General features: G+C 39.6%; 1 protein-coding gene across 1 annotated transcript; it reads right to left on the reverse strand.

Moving 5' to 3' along the window:
- Window positions 1-248: 248 nt before the first annotated feature.
- Window positions 249-10,958, reverse strand: got2a (glutamic-oxaloacetic transaminase 2a, mitochondrial). The gene is given in 10 exon segments (NM_001200582.1): window positions 249-426; window positions 520-670; window positions 1,778-1,943; window positions 2,314-2,464; window positions 2,561-2,665; window positions 6,736-6,897; window positions 6,983-7,042; window positions 7,165-7,293; window positions 7,650-7,806; window positions 10,800-10,958. Coding segments are annotated over 10 exon segments (1,287 nt in total). The 5' UTR covers window positions 10,883-10,958; the 3' UTR covers window positions 249-303.
- Between the last annotated feature and the right edge of the window lie 9,189 nt (window positions 10,959-20,147).

Below are 20,147 nucleotides of genomic sequence, written 5' to 3' on the forward strand. Positions count from 1 at the left end.
TTAAATAGAGGTGAAAAAAATAACAAGTAAAACTAGAGCCAGTAAGAAATTGTACTCTTTGGGAACCTTAATATCACAACTCAAAAGGGAAATTCACAAGTGCAATGCATTCAATCTTTAATTTCTCCATTTCACAGGCAAACAATAAAAGTGCCAATCAAGATGAGCTGACCATAAACAGGGTAGTTCTACCTAGCACCCTCCAGAGATAAAGTTAAACGAAGGGATTTTTTTTTTTTTAAAGAACATTTTTTGTGCAAGTCGAATGTCACTACAGTATACAACATCTACAATTCATTTGATTCACTTGGTAACAGCATGGATGGCATGTGCAAGGTAAGCCACGTTTCCAGAGGTCACACCTGCCACAGAGATACGTCCATCCTTGGTCATGTAGACGGAGTACTCATTAATTAGACGCTCCACCTAAGGAAGGAGAATGAGAACAGTAAAGAAACAGGGAGATGTTAAAAGGTACTACTGAGGAAAGACAGCTAGTCAGATTGTTAGTTGACTAACCTGCTCAGGTTTGAGGCCAGTGAAGCAGAACATGCCGATCTGGTCAATGACGTGCTGCCAGTTGTAAGTGGAGCCCTCCTTTTTAAGGTTCAAGACAAGCATCTCCCTCATCTTAATTATGCGGTCTGCCATGCCTTTAACCTCAACCAACCTTTAAAACAGCAAAACCAAGGTTTGTTTACCATCTTTCCCTAAACTACATGACCATACATTTGTGGACACCTGACCATCATACCCATATGTGCTTACTGAACATACCATTCCAGATTTAATCCCACTTTTGCTGTTATAACAATCTCCACTATTCTGGGAAGGCTTTCCACTAGATTATGGAACATTTGTGGGAATTGCCCATTAATGAAGTCAGACACTAAGCATTAGGAACATTAATGAGGTCAGGCACTGGGTGCAGTTAGCGTTCCAATTCATCCCAAAGGTGTTCAGTGGGGTTGAGGTCAGGGCTCTGTCCAGGCCAGTCGAGTTCTTCCACACCAACCTTGGCAAACCATGTCTTTACTGACCTTGCTTTGTGCACAGGGGCATCATCATGCTGGAACATGTTTGGGCCCCTTAACACCAGTGAAGGGAAATTAATGCTACAGCATACAAAGACATCCTATACAATTGTGTTCTTCCCGCTTTGTGGCAAAAGTTTGGTGAAGGCCCACATATGGGTGTGATGGTCAGGTGTCCACAAACATTTGGCCATAAAAACTATATCTATTATGATTTCACATCATGCTCTACTCACTATTTTATAAACTTTTTTAACTGGATGTGCAGAATGTGGCTTTGGGCACACTAAGCTATTTTTGTCAGGCTAATATTTTATTTGTTTATAAAAAAGCATATTTATAATAATCTGACAATCAAGTACGGACAACGTGCACAATATATTTACCCACTCAAGGAGAGAAAGTGCAGAAATAAAGCTCAATGAATGAACGACTATTTACAATTAATTATGAGTTGTGTGTAGTGTAAACTGAAAAGCCTAGTTTACACAATAAATAAAAGATAAGATTCATTTTTGTTGACTGGTACTTGATGTTTGAAGGAGTTTATGCCACACGTAATGCATAGCCTACTATTTCTACGTTTTGTGCATCACATTGTGGAAAAAGTAAATAGACTGAAAACTTAGTGAAATTTTTTTTTTAACAGCTATTTTGCTGCATTTTCAAATCTTGCATACATTTCAAGTAATGCATATTGAATTTTATGCATTACTGGAAATGTATTCCTAATTAACACTTACCACTCGTTGTAGAGTTCAGGTGTGTTAAGGATGGTTGCAGCAATGCGAGCGCCATTCATGGGGGGGTTGGAGTAGATAGGACGGATGAGAATCTTCAGTTGGGACTCCACTCGCTTGGCCTCCTCAGCATCCTTACACACAACTGTAAAACCTCCTACACGCTCACCTGGATAATAGACATACCCACAGGTCAGTCACACCCTAATGTAATCATTTTACTGCTCGTTATTATGAATAACAGTACAGATTACTCCATTACAGATGATTGTAATTGTAGTAGTGATGAAGTAAACAACAAAACAGACCCTTTCTGGCCATTTAAAATAAATTAAAAAAAAAAAAAAAAAAAAAAAAAAAAAAAAAAAAAAATTAAACTGTACAATTAACAAAACAACCCAAAAATATTAATACAGTAGTCATAAACACGAATAATAAAAAGTAAACTATACATAAAACCTAAAGGAAAAAGGCAATTATAACTGTTTTATAATCTTAAATGTGCATAAAAAAGGCATGTTACTCTGAGTAACACTCACCGTACAGGCCCATGTTCTTAGCAAAGGACTGAGAGAGAACAATGTTGTGGCCTTGTTCAATGAAGTGGCGCACAGCCCAAGCGTCCCGGTCAGTGTCCCCACTGGCAAAGCCCTGGTAGGCCATGTCAAAGAACACTAACAGATTTCTTTTCTGTCGAAGAGAAAGATTCAAGCATATTACTTCACAAATAGTTACAGTTTCCAATTCTTTACTTCCAACGTTATATATAAGTGTGAAAACCAGCACCTTTATCACATCAGCCATCTCTTTCCACTGCTCTTGTTTTGGGTCTACTCCAGTGGGGTTGTGGGCACATGCATGCAGGACAATCACACTCTTCTCTGGGATTTTCTGAACGAGATAAGTACATAAAAGCCTCAACAAAAATGCCAGTATATTACATATTTTAATCTAATAAGGTTAGAACAACTGCAAAAAACTTCTATCACTGTTAAGTAATGTGCCTTCAATTTCACAACATTTTTGGTATTCGTATTGAACAAATAGCAAAAAACAAAAACTTGATATTTATATTTTCCTTCAAATCTAAATATGTTTGGATGTAGCTTGCCTGACTTGCCAAATTTGCATGCAGCAGCATGCCTCGTCTTCAACCAGCCCAAAAGGACCCATGTCACACCCCTCTTCATCTCCCTCCACTGGCTTCCTGTAGCCGCCCGTATCAAATTCAAGGCCTTGATGCTCACATACAAGACCTTGTCTGGAACAGCACCCTCCTACCTCAACACTCTCCTGAAGGCTTACGTTCCCTCATGCAATCTGCGATCGATTTATGTCTGATGCTTAGTAGTGCCTACTCAGCATGGCTCAAGGTCCCTTTCTAGAACCTTCACACTAACCGTCCCTCAGTGGTGGAATGAACTTCCAACCTCAATCCGGACCACAGAATCTGCCACTATCTTCAAAAAACAACTAAAGACCCACTTCCTCCGTGAACACCTAACTAACCACTAAAATGCCAACCCCACATTATCCTTAAAAAAAAAGAAGGAAAAAAAGAAGGGAAAAAAAAAAAAAAAAAGGGTAAAAACAAACCCCCAAAACATTATTAAAAAAAACAAAAACAAAAATAAAAAACCCACCTGATTCAGAATTCGATGGAGTAGGACGCGAAGTTGGAAGCTCCTGCTGATTTCGATTAAAATTGTAATTAATTTGCGCTTTTTGGTCATTCAATAGATTTTGACATTCTACACCGTTTCCTTGTTTGCAATTTTAACTTTGTGGTACGTTAAAATGTCTGGAAAGAACATGAAAACCCGTGGTAGCATTCACACACGACTGAGGCCTAGTGTGCACGCCGTGAACGAGTCCCCTTCTCCCCCTGTATCCGTGTCGCTGAGCGGTGACCCTGACTTCGCCGCACTCAGGCTCGAGCTGCTGGCTTTACTGAGGAAGGACATCGCCGATATTTTTAAAAAGGAACTCCAGAAGACTCTAGGGGAAGCGCTGTTTACTATCCAGCTTGACCTGCAGGCCATGAAAACACAGCTGGCTAGTGATAAAGTTGCTACCGAGGCTACCATATCAACACTGAAAGGCACTGTTGGGGAAATGGAGCATGCGCTCTCCGGTTGCACCGATGATATAGTTCATATGAAGACTACTATCGAGTCTCTCATTGCGACCGTGACTCAATTAGAGAATTAATGTAAGGATTTGGAGTCGAGGTCACGGCGCCATAACGTTAGGATAGTGGAAGTTCCAGAGGGCGCTGACATGTACAACTGCTGCTTTAGCAGCCTTGTTAAAGGAGGCGTTTGGTCTGGAGAAGGAGCTGGTTTTGGACCGTTTCCACCGGACTCTTCAGTCGAAGCCCAAGCCTGGTGAACGAACAAGAGCTATTGTGTGCAGATTCCATTATCACAGTGACTGTGTTGACATTTTACGCCGTGTGAGAGAGATCCAGCGGATTAAGTGAGGGATATGACCATCTCCGCTTTTCCTGACTACACAGCCAAGACAGCCCGGGCCCGGGCCGCATTTAATGAGGTTCGGCATCAACTTTGTGGTATTGAGGGCGCTCGCTATGGAATACTTCACCCAGCTCGGCTCCACATTACATATAACGGTGTTCAGAAGGACTTTATTTCAGCAGAGGAAGCAGTAGACTATGTTAAACTCTTGATATCGGGGTGAACTGTATCACCTACACAGCAGAGTCTTTTTCCCCTCTTTTTTTATTTTAATTTTTTGCACTCGGCCTTCCAGCTCTAAAGAATTCAGATTTTTATTGAAGATATTGTCGTTACATTACTTCGCCTAGATTTTGTGGACTTACTCCTCTTAAAATTTACTTCTGTATTAATGTGCTTCTCTGTTTTGAGGCTCTGACCGGGTTAGAGTTTCTGTTTATTTAATTGTATTAGTGTTATCTCCTCAGCTTTACGTGCTACACTGTTATATTATTTGTTACAAGTCTTTAAAAGTTAAGGACATTATTTTAAAAAAAAACAAACAAAAAAAAAACAAACAAACAAAAAAACAACAACAAAAAAACCCCACCTACTCTGGCACTTTGTTTTTCTAGAACTCAATTAAAAGATCTTGTATGGTAGCACTACTTGTATTGTTCTCTGCTTGATATATCGCTTTGCTTGTATTTCCTTATTTGTAAGTCGCTTTGGATAAAAGCGTCTGCTAAATGAATAAATGTAAATGTAGCCTTTGTAGTTAACTGGACTTTCAGCAGATGTTTCCTGTCAATATACAGGTGCATTTAAAATTTTTTTCCGTAATTTAAGTCAAAGTCGAACTTTCACATATTTTAGATTCATTACACATAAAATGAAATACTTCAACCTTTTTTTGTTTTAATCTTGATGATTACGGTTTACAGCTCATGGAAATCAAAAATTCACTATCTCAAAATATTGCTCTAAAATACTTTTCCACAACATTCAATTTTTTATTTATTTATTTATTTTTTTAGATGCACCTGTATAGGGCTGCAAATAACGATTATTTTCATAATCATTAGTTGGCTGATTATTCCCCCCCGATTAATTGGATGAGGGGCAAACTTTCAGTACCATTTTATCGTTTATTTAAAATAAAATCCACAAACTGAGTGTTACAAATATAAACTTCAGACTAAAAATTTACAAAACTGTTTGTCCAATTACATAAGACTGAAAAGAAGCCAATACACACAGACACGCACCAGAATATATATTATTAATTCAGGACTGTGCTTTTTGTGCATCCATAAAAAAATATGCATAAATACTTCATATTAAATACAAGTATTTATGAATAATTTTTTTATGGATGCACAAAAAGGTACTGAGTTAAACTACAGTTCTAAATTAATAATAAAAACTCACTTTCAATGCACCTTCTGGTTTCTGTTACTCACAGTCTTTAGACATGTTTTACTTCTGTTTACTTTTAATCATAGTACTTTAATTAGACATTACAGATCTTACTCGCGCTCACTGTGCATCACAGCGTCTACGCATGTGAGGAGCAACGCGGCCTTGTTACCAACACATCACTTCCATTATAATAAATGACAGAAGTTACACTGATACAGCATATGACAAACTTAAATTAAACTAAACCTTTTAAGCAACTTGCAACAGCATCACTGCCATGCTTCAGTGCTACACAAACTCTGCTTCATAAAGTTTGATCTTCTCAGCAGTGTTTAATATAAAATGCTCCCCTGCCTTAGAGGACCTGGAGGTTGCACACTTTCTTCCTCAGTCACGTGACAATTTTGCCTGCGTCTGATGGTTACTGAGGTCATGTTGGGAATAAAAGGTAACATTGACAAACAATATACTGAAGAAAGTTATTGTCGGTGACTCTGGGTATTCTGACTAGCAACGTTGCATTATGTGCGTATGACGTCATGCGTCACTGACTAGGAAGCGACTTATACTTCCAGTTAGTAAAAACCCCCGCTAGTGTTCCATTTGAGACGATATTACCGTTATAAAATTCACACACTAGACGGTAGAGTACACTGTGAATAGTGTAAGCGTATAGTACATTAGTGGGACACAACTTTAGTATTTACTCTCCGAAGCGTGTTTTCGGAACAGAAGTAACGTAGTAAGTAAACGTACACCGTGCTGCACGCAGACCAACTAATCGATAATGAGATTCGTTGTCAACGATTTTCATAATCGATTATTATCGATTAGTTGTTGCAGCTCTACACCTGTCAATACATTGATAATTTTGCCTCTAAAACACTCATTTACATGAATACTAAGACAGCACATTGCAGGTGATATTCTATCAATATTTTGCAAACATTTAATATTTTACATTAAATAAATCAAATAAGTCTGTAGCTAAATTTGAAGTTTTAAAATAAATAAACACAAATCAATGTTTGTTGTAATGTAAGATCTTAACACAAATGCAACAAAAGTTCTTGTGCTCCTTACCGAGATGTCATTAATGGCTCCCTTGAAGTCAAAGCCACAAGTCTTCGGGTCGTAGTAGGTGTAAGCCTTCAGCTGCATGCCTGCATCCCTGAAGATGGGTGTGTGGTTGCCCCATGAGGGCTTCGGCAGGTACACATCACGCACTGCAGTGTGGAACCGCGACTGCAACAAAACAGATAAAAATATAGTAAGCGTAACAAAACATCCATAACCATGCCTTCAAATTACAGGCTCACAAATTACTAACCAGGAAATTGGCCCCAACACGCAGAGATCCGGTTCCTGAAATGGTCTGGACTGTAATACTCTGAGGTAAAAATAAATAAATGAAGGCCAGTCTGAATTATTTTTTCTTTTAAATAATTAAAGGCGGCAAAACATAAAATCATGCAAAGATACAAACATAAAATACAAAAACATTCTTCTTACCCTGCCACTCTTCAGGACTTCACTGTCAGTTCCTAGAGCCAGTTGAGCACAGGCCTTGTTAAAATCTGCCAGGCCTCCGATGGCCAAGTACTCCTTGTCCAGCTTCTTAGCAGCAATCTGAGCCTCAGCCTGAAAACACCCACAAGCCACAAGGTTGGCACATTTTGGATTTGAGATAACACCAAAGATAAATGTTAGCAGTCTTAACAGTGGACGGATATCAATATTCATGAACATCCAGATATCAAGAAGCTAAAAAGCCACACAGAATTTTCTTTTTTAAATAAATAAATAAATAAATAAATAATAAAAAAATTCACTTTTCCCAACAGTAAACCTCTCATCGCTACCTGGTCCTCTAACGTTCCCAACTTCTGATTTTTCATGATCTATGCGTAGTTATGAATAAATGGGTTTGAACACTGTGTGAATCTAATCTTAGCTGATGACCCTAGTTCAAGAGGGAGAGATATTTTAAGCAGCACCTTGCGGACACAGTTAAGAACGTAGGGTTTTCCCTGGTCGTCACGATAAGCCCCCACACCAAGGTTCATCTTCTTGGGGTTGGTATCACGTTTGAAAGCTTCAGTCACCCCAAGGATGGGATCAGGTGGGCCCATCTGTACCTCAGACCACCATGAGCTGCATCAAAGGAGGTAAAAGTCATTTAATTACACCCAATGCTACCTTTTGTAAAACAAGACTAGGCCAGGTAGTCCTCTGTAAGGAAGCATGATAAATAAAAGAAATAAGAACACGCATTAGGGCTGCATATTATGTTTATAAAATACACACATATTTTGAATGTGTTCATTTAAAATCAAGTCTCCCCAAATAAAACAAACTATATTGCAACAGCCTTTTAAAAAAGGTTAAATATTTGTTCCATGACTTTCAAAGACTAGCAGACCTATCATGTACCAGAGTTCAACAACTGTGATCTCCATGGAATCTGGAGATCTGCCAACATCTAGGGTTCAACATACAGTCTACTCTGTCTTTCATTCTCTCTGGGGCTGCATTCTTCTGGAATGCACACCAAGAAGAGACTTTCATAAAAGGTTTCATTGCTCCTGTTACCTGTGGCACATCACCAATGTTCACATTTATTTGCAGAATAACCATCAGTTACTTAAAAGCTGCTACGACCGTGCTGCAAGTGCATGAACATTTCTCTTCCACCACAATCTTGTCCATCTGGTCAAATCTTGACTCCAACAACTATTACGGGTCTATTATACTGACGATCAGAAAGGAATTACAGTAAAGGGAGTAATAAAGACTAGGGATGTCACAAGAACTGATACTTTGGTACCAAGTCAGTACCAACATTCTTAAAACGTGACAGTGCAGAAAAACAAGTACAATTGTTGGAACCGATTCTAATGGAGGTACCAAGGTTGCAATTCTTCCGGACCTGATGGGGGCAGCAAATACGCACGTGTTTTTGTCGGTCCACAAGTGGTGAAGAAGAACGCCTACAAGCAAACGGGAAAAACTACAGAAGATTAGCTTAGCTTAACAAGTTTAATTCCACCCCAACTCGTTGAGAGGAAAAGAGAGGAAAGTACCGGTTTCCGGTATGCAACTGATGCCATTGTTCATTTCAAACAAAGCGAGGAAACACCTGGAATTTGGCGAAGCACCTGAAAGACGGTCCTATGTTTGTTTGAGGCAGCTGGCATTGTGGCCGTGAAACCAACTAACGTTATGCTCCATGTAATGTTAGCAGTAGCCTGTTATTTGTTCCCGACACAAACACATTGCAATGTTATAAACTACCTCCTATGGGCCACTATGCGTCACCATTCAGCCCGTGTCCTGTCAGCTAAATGTAGCCTAATGTCACTAATAATTATTCAAATGTTCATGCTTTTAATAAATCTTTTTGGCCTGCCACCATATCAGTGAATTTATACTTTAATGCTTGCATTCAGAGTATAAGGTGTGTGTGTGCGCGTGTGCGTGTTTAGGAGTGCACCTCCACTCATCACAGTGTTTGATAACAAAAATACCCCCCCCTTGCCAGTATCAGCCAGAGGAGGATGTACTCCAGGACAGTTTTTAATTAAATTTTTTAATTTTATTTTTATTATGGTATCGACTTTGGTATCAAGTATCATGTACTTTTGGTGGTATCGGTACCGACTACTAGATTTTTGGTATCGTGACATCCCTAATAAAGACTTAGATGGTCATGTATTATAAATCATTCACACCGATCCTCAATGCACATTCAGGCTCAAAATAAAAGTCACACACATGTGAATAACTGTCCTATTCATTTATTTAGACTGTCGTAAAAATACACCTTGTAGCAAGATTTGCATAGTAAGTAGCGTGTACTCCTCCACCCACATCAGGAAGGGTGATAATCCAATGAGATGCGGGACTCGATCTACACCCTCTGGGACATAACCAATCCATCATCCACCTATAAACACCCCCAAGGCCAAACACACTACAGATATAATGCCACAGAAAGTGGCCTAAAATTTATTTTTTATAAACTGAAGCAAACTTCTGTGTTTTTTTTCTTCTTGTCTCACATTGTAATAAGAAACTGTATCTGACGTCACATCACATCTCTTTGCAAAGCAACTTGCCTTGATAGCATGACTCATAGGATTACCAAGACAATAAAAAAGTATCTGAATGAACACTTGTAGTAACCTGCATCATGTTCCACTACATAGATTAATTAAACTTATAAACACAACACGAGGAAAAAGTCTGATGTACATCTTCATAAAGACAGAAAGCACCATTTAGTCTCACTTTACGGTCAGCACTGTGGAACCTGCAGTATACAGATTTCTACAAATATGCACTATACTCATGGATGACTCTTATGGACCAATTATCAGAGGTATAGATCCAATTTGATTCAGTTAAGAGAGACCCGACACACACAAAAAAGGGAAAACTATAAAGGAAATCCATACATGAACAGTGCATGATGGTGATCAGTCTGCCATTTATTAAATCCCATTTTTATGCAGTAAATGTTTTTGTAGACAATGAGAACGCATAAACTCCCATCTTCCAACATAACATCATAAAAACACGGAACCTCGTGGGTCTTCACATGCGGATAGGAAACTAAAGTAACCTGCGAAGGTTCGCTGCAGTTTCTATCCATTGATCAAATTACAAAACTACCAGGCCTCGAGATGACTCCTAATAACAAGCCAAACTGAGAGATTGGAAAAACCAGACAAGTTAACTCGGTGGCAACATTAGTTTGGACTATTAGGTTAGCCATAACTGTTTTTGTCAGTTGTCAGGAGCAGCAAGAAAGCTAAAACGGCAACACGCGCGCTGTTTGATTAGCGTCAAGGTGACACCGAAGAAGAGCTGTTGACTTAGCAACTTTTCGGTAATGTAGCTATCCTAGCCAGTTAGCTACCTGTTGTGACCTTCATAAATTACTGACATTGGTCAGATACACCGATATCACTGCGTGTATGAACTGGCTGCTTAATTACACGTGGTAGAATTCAGCAGCTAACTAATAAACTAGCTAGGTTCCAGGCTACTGGAGGGATGCATTGTGGGAGATTACCCGTTAGAAGCAAGCTAGCCGAACTCACAGAGTTTTGTTTAATAGAGCTTGTTTATAAAGAAGACTGTACCTCGCGCGGAAAGATAGCACTCCCAGAGCGGGTCTATACGCTCCAACAGCTGAAAAAACCTTGCTCGAGTTCAGCAGGGCCATTGCTGCAACCGTGCGTGATTAAAGCTAGAGAAGGAGACACAAAACACACGCACCAACAGTACCGAGGCTGAAAGAGAAATTCGCAGCAGCAACTCAGATTTCTAATGAAGCAGGCAGAGAGCGAACAGCGCCGCCAACAGCACCAAAGCAGAGCAAAAGATCTTTGGTCTTAAAGGTGCAGTAGTCGATTTCTTATTTCTCAGTGCTCAGTAAAAGTGAGGATTCGCTAGTCGGATATAGCACGAGAATACTTACCCTCAAAGTTGTCTATGTAACTCGAAATATATAATTTGAAGCCTTTCTCCTCAATGACTACGTTTATATGGACCGCAGTAATCTAATTATTGACCTTATTCTGAATAAGACAATATTGTGATTAAGGTGTTTACATGAGTTGCTTTTAAAGTATTCATGTTCCTGTTTTACATGTTATAGAACATAGATTGATTAACGGCACGCGTCATTACGTCCCCACGCTACGCCGTCCAACGTTCCCTCCAGAATTTCACGTATCAACATACAGTTCGTTTTCGTTATGGTACCGTATACAGTTTTGGGTGTTTCATTTTTAATTTTATGAAAGCTTCAAGTGCAGTTAATTATTTGTCATGCTATACGTGCAAATAGACGACTGCTTGGGCTGCGTCTGAAACCGCGTACTTACCTACTATATAGTAGCCGAAATACATGTGTTTCTCCTACTATATAGTAGGTAAGTACACGGTTTTGTATACAGCCATGCTCTCTTGTTTACCGTCAAATGATTGGGCACTGCCGTGTGTGTATGTGTCCTGTCACAAAATGCGGTGAAAACTCAGACACGACGTTAGTAGTGTGATTATGGTGTGTACATGTCTGTAATGCACTTAGATAATGTGATTAAAACAGGAATACTCCACATGTCTTAATTCGATTTGTGTTTACTTCGAGTATAACTTTAGTCGGATTAAAGTAATCAATAACCGTTGTTTACATGGTAGTTTCTTAATCAGAGTTTTGTCTTAATTGGTTTAATATTGGATTATTTTTGTCCATGTAAATGTACTGAATGTTGGGTGTAACAGTTGACTGCCTCACAATATGATTAACATCATTCACAGTAATCTGGGGAAGCTCCTGTAAACAACAAATTTAATGTCATACTCTCTTGTGCCATCTTCACACAGTTATCACCAATAGCGAAAACGGCTTCCGGTGCGTCACTGGATGTAAATGAGCTGAGACAATACACGGAAGCGATCATGCAGAGTCCATTTGGTACTCACACGATGAGGCAGTTTTAAGTGCCATTAATTTTTTGTTATCTTAATTTTATGTTGTTATTTATTTTTTTAGCTTTCTTTTCATGTTACACTTGACATGGACTCGACTGAGAAAAAATTCAGAGTACAAAATGTCAAAGTTCGCATACAAATTTTCCCAGGTGGATGACAAGTTCGTTCATAATTGGACTCGATTCCAGACTCAAGTCCGGGTTCGGGATCGAGTACCCCAACTCCAGTATTAAGTGTGTAACATAATAGTGTATATCTTCCCAATGACCACACAGATCTCTACAACAAGGTAATCGGGTGTGTGTGTTCACAGCTTTATGTAGATGCTAACTGCAATTGTTTCAGTATGTTTAATGAACGATAAGCCGTTTAAAATGAACAATGGAATGAGAGGTACCTCTTCTGGGGACGGTGGGCGGAGTAGGAGCCTAGAGCTTGAAGTGGAGCCCCATCTTTACAATCAGCATCAGGAAATAAAGAAATGAAAATAGATACAGCGAATAAATATGTTAGAAATAAGCTCAAGATCAGCCAGTCAACAGCAGTCAGAACAATGCAGTTAATTTGTAGATGTGCTCAATGTGTATGTATGTATGTGTGTGTATATATATTTTATATAAACACAATTATTATATATAATTACATTTATTTCTAACTATTATGATTAAATATACAGTACATCCGGAAAATATTCACAGAGCTTCACTTTTTCCACATTTTGTTATGTTACAGACTTATTCCAAAATGGATTAAATTAATTATTTTCCTCAAAATTCTACAAACATGTACATAAGTATTCACAGCCTTTTCTTAATACTTTTGAGAAAAGGGCAGTTTCTCCCATTCTTCTTTGCTGGACCTCTGGATGGGGAACGTTGGTGCACAGCCATTTTCAGATTTCTCCAGAAATGTTCAATCGGGTTAAAGTCTGTGCTCTGGCTGGGCCACTCAAGGACAGTCACAGAGTTGTCCTGTAGCCACTCCTTTGTTATCTTGGCTGTGTGCTTAGGGTCGTTGTCCTGTTGGAAGATGAACCTTTGCCCCAGTCTGAGGTCCAGAGCGCTCTGGAGCAGTTTTTCATAAAAGATGTCTCTGTACATTGCTGCATTCATCTTTCCCTCGATCCTGACTAGTCTCCCAGTTCCTGCCGCTGAAAAACATCCCCACTGCATGATGCTGCCACCACCATGCTTCACTGTAGGGATGGTATTGGCCAGGTGATGAGTGGTGCCTGGTTTCCTCCAGACATGACGCTTGCCCTTCAGGCCAAGGAGTTCAATCTTTGTTTCATCAGACCAGAGAATTTTGTTTCTCATGGTCTGAGAGTCCTTCAGGTGCCTTTTGCCAAACCCCATCTGGGCTGTCATGTACCTTTTATTGAGGAGTGGCTTCTGTCTGGCCACTCTACCATACAGGCCTGATTGGTGGAGTGTTGCAGAGATGGTTGTTCTTCTGGAAGGTTCTCCTCTCTCCACAGAGACACGCTGGAGCTCTGTCAGAGTGACCATCGGGTTTTTGGTCACCTCCCTGACTAAGGCCCTTCTCCCCCGATCGCTCAGTTTAGCCGGGCGTCCAGCTCTAGGAAAAGTCCTGGTGTTACGCCACGGCCAGCAGATGGCAATGCGGCACGGCTTCTGACTGGTCACGTGACTCTTGTTTTCGTTCGCTTCCCGCTTGGACATTGAATTAAGTTTGATCGTGTCTCTGATTTGCCTCAGGTGTCCATGTTTTGGTTTGAGTATGTTTGCTATTTAAACCCCTCATGTGACTGCGCACTTCGCGCAGTCTTATAGTTTGTACCAAACGTCTGATGCGGTTCCCGTTTATGTTTGAGTACGATAGTGAATTCGTTAGCATGTTAAGCGGTCTGCTTTCATGCCCTGCTCTAGTTTCAAGCCACGATACCAGTTTCTTGTTTTCCTGGTGAAAACCGCGTTTCCTGTGTTTGTTTGTTTACTGCTAATAAAGACTTTGACCTGCACCTGCATCCGCCTCCAGTCTACGTTTCGTAACACCTGGTGGTTCCAAACTTCTTCCATTTATGGATGATGGAGGCCACTGTGCTCATTGGGACCTTCAATGCTGCAGAAATGTTTCTGTACCCTTCCCCAGATCTGCGCCTCGGTACAATCCTGTCTCAGAGGGCTACAGACAATTCCTTGTAATTGATGGCTTGGTTTGTGCTCTGACATGCATTGTTAACTGTGGGACCTTATATAGACAGGTGTGTGCCTTTCCTAATCATGTCCAATCAACTGAATTTATCACAGGTGGACTCCAGTCGAGTTGTAGAAACATTTCCGTGGAAACAGGATGCACATGAGCTCAATTTTGAGTGTCATGGCAAAGGCTGTGAATACTTATATACATGTGCTTTTTTTGTTTTTTATTGTTAATAAATTTGTGAAGATTTCAAACAAACTTCTTTCACGTTGTCATTATGGGGTATTGTTTGTAGAATTTTGAGGAAAATAATGAATTTAATCCATTTTGGAATAAGACTGTAACAACAAAATGTGGAAAAAGTGAAGCGCTGTGAATACTTTCCGGATGCACTGTATATTGACTTATGAATTGTACTATAATCATAATTCTTTTTAACAGTACTTTGGCTTTTAATAATTTTGCAGTGATGAGTGTGGAGACATGATTCAGATTCTCTTCAGATCTGTTTTTTTTTTTTACCATAAGTTAATACATATAACTTCAGAATGAATGGATGGGATATCATCAGAATGATTAGGCTACTGAACTAATAAGGCCTCATTATATAGCTTTATATACTGTAAGAGTTAGGCTGGTGTTAGCTGACTTGTTGGCTACTGGTTTACACTATATAATATTTAGCATGCTGATAGCTACCTATCAGAGCACAAGTGAGCTTGAGAACTAAAAGGGACCATTACATTTGTGATCCCACCACTATCAAATGATTTGGTCCCCTCCAATGTTTAGGATGTGGCTATGGCCTTAACAACATGCATGCTTTGTGGTTCTCTCATAAATGCCTGTTGTAGATCTATGCGAAAGTGAAGATATTTTGGGAATAAAGACTTAATTTTAGTTTATTTGTGCACACAAAGCATTCATATCGCTTCAGAAAATTGAGATTAAAAAAGGCATTTACGATGCCTTCATGAACTTTTTGGAGCTTGAAATTTTTGGTTACTTGTACTGTGAATGGTGGGACAGAAATCTCCCAAGTTTCATTAAAATGTCTTCATCTGTGTTCTGAGGGTGAGTAAATTTTGCCTAACCCTTTTTAGGGGTGTGGGGGGTAGGGCTGAACCCTTAAAATATTAGTGTCAGAGCCTGGGTTATTGTTTTACATACAAGTTATTTCTTAGCCTTGAGATGTATTTGGAGTAATATTACTGTTAATTAAATTAATTTGATTAAACCTGTGGAAGAAATGTCACAACAATGTTTGTGTGTGCACCTCTCTGCCATCCTCTCTGTCTGCTTTCTCTGTGTTATGTTTTGGTGAAATTGTGAAATAAATCTTCAGTGCATTCTTTAGTAGTATATTCAGTCTGAAACTGGTGATCCTTCTGTCAACTGATTTGATACTGATTTATTTTTTACACATGTCCATGTTTTTTTGGTCTCCCAATTACTTTCATTTATATTTCAGAAGAGCACATGAGCATTCTTCCCCCCACAATACCATAATGCAACAGAGTGATTGAAAATTCATGCACAGGGTGGCAAGGCACCGTGACTACTTCTTGAATCATATTAATCCATGCAATGGAGCTATGCACAGCACAACTCTTGTTACTTGCAATAATATATTTTGCCCAGAGAGAGTCTGTAAAAAGAAAGATTTCTTTGCTTTAAAAAGAAATGAAGACAAACGGCAGAGGAACTCTTGTTTGAAGAGAAGTAACAAGCAAACTGTTATGGAGGGTAAAGTCTAGAACTCTTGCTGTATTAAACAAACTACACATCATTTTAGACAGTTATTGTGATTTACATGGTATATAATAAATTTAATTCAATGAAATTTTATTTGCATAGCACGTTTAAGAATGGACATTGTCACAAAGTAGCTTTATGGAAATACAGTGGGGGAAATAAGTATTGGACACGTCAACATTTGTTTCATTAAATATATTTTTTATGAGGTTATTCACATGATATTTTCACCATACATCATTATTAACTCAAGAAATCCAGAAATATAAAGAATTCACAACATTAAAGTCCATAAATAAAGTTATCTGTAATAAAGTGGAATGACACATGAAGAAAGTATTGAACATGCTAACTGCAATTTATTTAGTATTTACTGGAGAAGCCTTTGTTTGTAATGACCGCTTCAAGACACTTCCTGTATGAAGAAATTAATCGGCTGCAATTGTCAGGTGTGTGGCCCATTCTTCTAAACACATTGCCTTTAAAACTTGTTCAATTGGATTCAAGTCAGGTGATTGACCTTGCCTTTCTAACACCTTGATTTTTTTCCCTCCGAAACCAATTGAGAGTTTCCTTTTCTGTATGCTTTTGATCGTTGTCCTGTTGGAAGGTCCACCCATGTCTCATCTTCAGCATCCTGGTGGATGGCAGCAGATTCTTCTCGAGAAACTCCGAGTAAAGGGCTCCATTCACCGTTCCTTCAATTATATGAAGTCTGCCAGTACCATGTGATGAAAAGCAACCTCACACCATGATGCTTCCACCTTCAAATTTCACTGTTGGTATACAGTGAGGGGAAAAAAGTATTTGATCCCCTGCTGATTTTGTACATTTGCCCACTGACAAAGAAATGATCATTCTATAATTTTAATGGTAGATTTATTTGAACAGTGAGAGACAGAATAACAACAACAAAAAATCCAGAAAATCGCATGTCAAAAATGTTATAAATTGATTTGCATTTTAATGAGGGAAATATGTATTTGACCCCTCTGCAAAACATGACTTAGTACTTGGTGGCAAAACCCTTGTTGACAATCAAAGAGGTCAGACGTTTCTTGTAGTTGGCCACCAGGTTTGCACACATCTCAGGAGGGATTTTGTCCCACCCCTCTTTGCAGATCTTCTCCAAGTCATTAAGGTTTCGAGGCTGACGTTTGGCAACTCTAACCTTCAGCTCCCTCCACAGATTTTCTATGGGATTAAGGTCTGGAGACTGGCTAGGCCACTCCAGGACATTAATGTGCTTCTTCTTGAGCCACTCCTTTGTTGCCTTGGCCGTGTGTTTTGGGTCATTGTCATGCTGGAATACCCATCCATGACCCATTTTCAATGCCCTGGCTGAGGGAAGGAGGTTCTCACCCAAGATTTGACGGTACATGGCCCCGTCCATCGTCCCTTTGATGCGGTGATGTTGTCCTGTCCCCTTAGCAGAAAAACACCCCCAAAGCATAATGTTTCCACCTCCATGTTTGACGGTGAGGATGGTGTTCTTGGGGTCATAGGCAACATTCCTCCTCCTCCAAACATGGCGAGTTGAGTTGATGCCAAAGAGTTCCATTTTAGTCTCATCTGACCACAACACTTTCACCCAGTTGTCCTCTGAATCATTCAGATGTTCATTGGCAAACTTCAGACGGGCATGTATATGTGCTTTCTTGAGCAAGGGGACCTTGCGGGCGCTGCAGGATTTCAGTCCTTCACGGCGTAGTGTGTTACCAATTGTTTTCTTGGTGAATATGGTCCCAGCTGCCTTGAGATCATTGACAAGATCCTCCCGTGTAGTTCTGGGCTGATTCCTCACTGTTCTCATGATCATTGCAACTCCACGAGGTGAGATCTTGCATGGAGCCCCAGGCTGAGGGAGATTGACAGTTCTTTTGTGTTTCTTCCATTTGCGAATAATCGCACCAACTGTTGTCACCTTCTCACCAAGCTGCTTGGCAATGGTCTTGTAGCCCATTCCAGACTTGTGTAGGTCTACAATCTTGTCCCTGACATCCTCGGAGAGCTCTTTGGTCTTGGCCATGGTGGAGAGTTTGGAATCTGATTGATTGATTGCTTCTGTGGGCAGGTGTCTTTTATACAGGTAACAAGCTGAGATTAGGAGCACTCCCTTTAAGAGTGTGTTCCTTATCTCAGCTTGTTACCTGTATAAAAGATACCTGGGAGCCAGAAATCTTTCTGATTGAGAGGGGGGCAAATACTTATTTCCGTCATTAAATTGCAAATCAATTTATAACATTTTTGACATGCATTTTTCTGGATTTTCTTGTTGTTATTCTGTCTCTCACTGTTCAAATAAACCTACCATTAAAATTATAGACTGATCATTTCTCTGTCAGTGGGCAAACGTACAAAATCAGCAGGGGACCAAATACTTCTTTCCCTCACTGTAGTGTTTTTCGGGTGATGTGCAGTGCCATTTTTTCTCCAAACATGGTGTGTAGTATGACAGCCAAAAAGTTCAATTTTGCTCTCGTCTGCCCAGACTACACTCACCCAGTATTTCATAAGATTGTCCAAATGAGTTGTAGCAAACTTTAAAGAGCTTCGACATGCCTTTTCTTTAGTAATGGAGTCTTGCGGGGTGAGCATGAGCAGTGGAGTGCATTGCCTATTGTTCTCTCTGTGACGATGGCACCTGCTGCCTCCAAGCGTTTCTGGAGCTCTTTCTGAGTGGTGCTTGGCTCTTGAGCTACTCTTCTGACTATTCTTCTGACTCCCTGGTCAGAAATCCTGTGAGGAGCTTCTGTGCATGGCCGGTTGATAACGGAGTGATATTGCTTCCACTTGTAGATAATGGCCCCAATGGTGCTTACTGGAGGATTTAGTTTTGAAATATGTCTGTATCTGATTCCATAAATATGTTTTGCAACAATAAGGTAGCGAAGGACTTGTCCTTACAGATTTCAGCTGGTTCCTTGCCTTACCTTGCCTTGGAGAACTGCTTTTTCTTAGTGTGTTCAATAATTTTTTCCTGAGTCATTCCATTTTATTACACGTAACTTTATTTATGAACTTTAATGGTGGCAAGAAAAATCTCCCTGAGACAACATGAGGAAGAAACCTTGAGAGTAATCGGACTCAAAAGGGAACCCATCCTCATCTGGTTGACACTGGATAGCAGTGAAATATCCCAGTTCACCAAAACACTCTATACCTGTGAACCCTCCTTTACCTAATAAAAAATATTAACAAAAGGCTTGACTAAATAAATATGTTTTCAGTCTAGGCTTAAAGACTGAGACTGTGTCCCACTCTATATAAGCCAATCCAACACTGCAACACTATTAAGACAAACATTACTGTAGACTGTGTGACAGTGTGAATGCTGCTTTCACACTGAACACCTTTGAACACCTGAACCTGAACTGCACATACCTTGTAAATAAACTGTGCTTATTGTAACTCTAATAAAATTATGAAATTATGTAAGAGCGCAATTTAGCCACTTGGAGGCAATGTTGCTGCATACAAACTACTGAGGCATGGCAACAAAGCTCTTTGGTAACATACTGTGCCTCTTCAGCGCCCACCTTAACTTGGAAGTCCAAGGTTGTTACTGGAAATTGGAGCCTAAAATTTATAGCATCTAGTCAGGTTCAAGTCACTACTTTGTGAAAGACAAACTGTATTGGGAAACCTGATGGCATTCCCATGTTCAGTTCCATCACTAAATCTTCTTTTCAGGTACTCTCAGAATTTTGCATGCATTCCCTCATGTTTTCAGCTTAAGTTTTCAGGCAAGAAAGAACCTGTTGTCTGTTGAGAATTTTGGAGGATGTTATATCAGAACCATCTAATAATCTATTCCTGTAACGTATTGTGAGTTTTAGGGATACTGTTTGCCGTTCTTGGCATGATTCAGGTAATCCAAGTTCTATACATGGCAATCTACTTTGCAATAAATGTGCAAAGATTTGGTAATTGTAGAGGTCAAGGAAGGTGTTTGAATGCAGGCGAAAGTACTTATTTCTAATGCACTTCATCCAAGTTTTTGTTAGCTGTTAATAATATATGCTTAATATAACACTGTTGTGTATGGGTACTTGTAGTTGTAGTTGTAATTT

This window comes from Ictalurus punctatus, chromosome 4 (assembly GCF_001660625.3).
Source record: "Ictalurus punctatus breed USDA103 chromosome 4, Coco_2.0, whole genome shotgun sequence".
NCBI lineage: Eukaryota > Metazoa > Chordata > Actinopteri > Siluriformes > Ictaluridae > Ictalurus > Ictalurus punctatus.